Genomic DNA, 3668 nt, shown 5'->3' with positions numbered 1-3668 from the left:
ATCATTACTAGTTCCAAGACAAACTGAGCACTGAGTTGCCATTAGGAATTTTTACTGAACATTTTGGTCTCACTCAGTAGCTGCCTTTCCTGCATAGTAAACAAGTGATTGAACATGAACAGTCAGTCATCTTCCAGAATGAGACCCAACCTCATCCTTAACCTTACCAGTTGCCACCTTGATGACTCAAGACAGAACATAGATTTCAGACATTCACATGTTCCCTGCTACATTAAGGTTCCCACAAGGTACACAATGATTGCATCTCAAAGTGGACCTGAAAGTTGAAGATCTGATTTCCTTTTGAGTGTCATTTCATCCAATCTGGTAATAGAAATTTGCTGCATGTTTGGTTTACAGATACAATAACAAAAGAAAGAATCATCACTGTATCAAAGATTTACCTTAGTTGCTCTTTCCCTTGGTTCATCACACTTTTGACTCCATTTTTGCAGCACAGGGAAGGCAGAGTCCAGAGTGAGCACAAATGGCATTCAAAGAATAGGAATGGAAGAAACATGATGCACAACTGATCATTGAAACAATGTCCATAAATTAAATCTTCCAGAAGAAGTTACTTTCCCTTTTTTACTATATTTTTTCTCTTTTTTTTTTTTTTTTTTGTTTAGCTAGTTGTTTTTAGCCTCAAGGGCCAGATACAAGCTAAAAGAAATAAAAGAAGATCAACTGCAGCAGTATGCAGCATCACTTCAACTAGTTGCCTCGGTTCCAGATTCATGGTTTTGCTCTTCCAACGAACGACTGGTTGTGCATGTTTCAATCGCAAGGAACGAGTACTTGGCTACCTAGCATTTCATACTCCTTGCCTTTTTCTTCAAAATTTTAGGCAAAATTCTACATTGCAGTTTAGGGTTTATTATGAAATACTTTCCTCCTCTTGACAGCCGGAGAATCACGACAACATGATGCAAATGAACTGGCAGCTGTATCATCATTCTTGTAGCTCAAGCATGCAGCATCCAACACTCCAATTGGGCTTTGTGGTATGGTTGTAGCCGATGAGCTAGCAAGTTCATGTGGCACATTCCTCATTCCTATTGAGTCTTGTATCACTTTATAACATCTTATGACTCTTTCCTGGCAAAATAATCATAGCAAAATATCAGGAAAGAAGTTAAACATCTTTTGTAAGCGAACAAGGGTTCCCTACCGAAATACTAATCGCATACAGTCTGAAAATATTCACAAGAGAAGATTCTAAAATACAAATTAAATTCAGGAAAAAAGAGATTTGATCTTCTCATGTAAGATGAATTCGCTCAAAATTCTTCACCATTTTGGAAAAGAGAATTAGAAGATGAAAATGTATGTACCTTAACCACATGGAAACAACATGATAAAGCCTTTTCAAATTCCACAATCTTGAGTTCAACCGAAGCAAACAGTGCAACAGCTGCGGCAATTTCAGAAGGTCTGAATTCCAAGAAATCAATCCCTGAATGGCATTGACTCAGTCTAATCATGTAACTCAATCCACCCAGCAAATATAATACGACATTGGTACAATTTTATGCAGGGAGATGATGTACCTCTAATCGTGTTTATTGTTAATTGCACAGAATGAGACACCAAAAGTTTGCTTGGGGCACTACCACCATTGAACTTATGGAGAAAGAAATCGATGTAAGAGAAAGGTGTAATTGCTTGCATCTTCCATTTGAGGGTACTAAGCATCAGCAGCTCCATTCTCTGGATAGTCCTGGATTCAAATACATATTTTGCATCCCCTACCTTCATGAAACAATTCACAAATGATTCACAACAAATTCACGATCAGAGAAGACCTTATGGAGTTTTTTTCGTAAGACTATTTCTCACTTGCAAGTCCTGAGATAGAGGGATTTCAGTTTCCTCCATCTTGGCAGCCAAAGACAAGCATGCCACAGATAATAGTTGTATCATCCAAGCCTTGTCCTTCTACAGATAGAAAAATGGAAAAGGAATTATATTAATAAGATTCTTTCATTCAACCAGAAAGGAATGATTTCACAGGTGAAACCACACATTAAAGAATGAATATATGCAATGTATCTGCAAAGATCAGATTACAGACAATTGGGGAAGTTCTTACTGGCAGCTCATTGGCAGAGAGGAATCGATCCAAGTAATTAACAGCTAAATATGCACTAAGTGGCCCAAAGTTGTAATGGGCATGAACCTGTTCGACATACAATAACATCCAGTAATCAGACTTTGCAAATTTTGCCAAGTGAATAGTATGATATATATCAAAATGAAAGGTAAATTGAAAGGGGAATAAAAAGATATCGGCTTGTACTGAGATTGTTAAGAAATCTACAGAACAAATAACCAAAATCAGATATAAGAAAAAGGAGACAATCAGATTTCAGTCCCAAAATATACATTAAGAATCCCAAACGATGAGTAAAAAAGCAGTAAGATGAAGGATCAAAAGAACCGCACTGATCATAGTGGCTAGAAACAGAAAACAAGAGCCGATCACGAACTGTTTTTTTTTTTTAATGAGAAAATTATGAAAAGAAAAGATCGTTATAAATCCAACCAAAGAAAAGGGCGACCTTGCAAATCCAATCAATGGCATCTCTCCTGATAGCCAAATCTAATGCCCCGGACCGCAGCCTCTCGGGGTAGTCCTCCCTCGGCATATGCTCAGCTTCTCTCTCAACGAGCAAGCCCACGCACTCATCCGATTGAACAGGGAAGTCCACGAGGAAATCCCCATAAAAATCGCAACTTTTTACTTCTGAAAACCAACCACACCCAACCCCACCCCGTTCCTCATCATCGTCGTCAAAACCCAGGATGCTACTGTTGTCCTCGGCGCAGAGGAGGATAGATGCTGCGCATTCATAGTCTGAAGCCATAGATTCAAGAAAGATGCTATATTTGTAGTGATAAGGGAGCCCTTGTTCCTATTCCTCTCCTCTCCTCCTCAAAGATGACTCCTTTCCACGTAAAAACTCAAAAATGAGCCCAGTGGCAGCAGTATTCAGGAGGGCCACAGAGGAGGAGAGGAGGCAAGCAACTCACAGCTGTTGCACAGTGAGGAAAGGAGGGGTTTTGTAGGGCATTCGTGGGGGAAGGGAGAGAGGAGCATTTAGGGAAGGGAGTGCAAATGGCAGGCAAGAATATTAAAAAAGAGAATTGAATAGACAATGGGAAATAGAGGGAAGAAACACAGAAATAATATGTTTCCTTTATGTTTCTGTTTTTTTTGGCTGCGTGTTAGGGTTTGGCTTATGGTTCACAGTATTCCCAGAACCAGACTACAAGCCAGTTCAACTCTTTGGTTGGGGAATCAATGAAGTGAAATAATCTTATTGAGTTAACAAAATATTTCACCAAACGTCTTACCGTTGTACCGTGTGCATATTCTCTTATATTTTGTCTTCTCGGATAGTGCAATTGTTGAAATATGAAATGTTATCATATGAGGTTTTGAGATCGAAATTTAACATATCCGAATATATTTTTCTCATGTCTTAGTTTCATACACTAATAACTAGTAGTCATCCGTAATTTATTTTCTCTGTATTAACATAGATCATAAATGAGATTTTGTTCCATGAGATCTTACGTAAGACTAAAGGAATTTTGAAATAAGGTAGTTAACCTTCCCGAGGAATCTTTGCAAGTACTAGAAGCTCTTAGAGTTAAATTGATTG

At 38.4% G+C, this 3668-nt stretch overlaps 1 protein-coding gene across 1 annotated transcript; it reads right to left on the bottom strand.

The window, feature by feature from the left end:
* Positions 1–508: 508 nt before the first annotated feature.
* Positions 509–3141, bottom strand: LOC122032926 (cyclin-D3-1-like). The gene is made up of 6 exons (XM_042592241.1): positions 2562–3141; positions 2093–2179; positions 1840–1938; positions 1551–1752; positions 1335–1456; positions 509–1098 (listed from the first exon to the last, which is right to left on the bottom strand). Exons 1-6 carry the CDS (start codon positions 2865–2867, stop codon positions 868–870), a joined length of 1047 nt encoding a protein of 348 aa, XP_042448175.1. The 5' UTR covers positions 2868–3141; the 3' UTR covers positions 509–867.
* Positions 3142–3668: the final 527 nt, after the last annotated feature.

The sequence above is a fragment of the Zingiber officinale genome, chromosome 11A, assembly GCF_018446385.1.
Source record: "Zingiber officinale cultivar Zhangliang chromosome 11A, Zo_v1.1, whole genome shotgun sequence".
NCBI lineage: Eukaryota > Viridiplantae > Streptophyta > Magnoliopsida > Zingiberales > Zingiberaceae > Zingiber > Zingiber officinale.
This window is presented reverse-complemented; position numbering and strand designations above follow the sequence as displayed.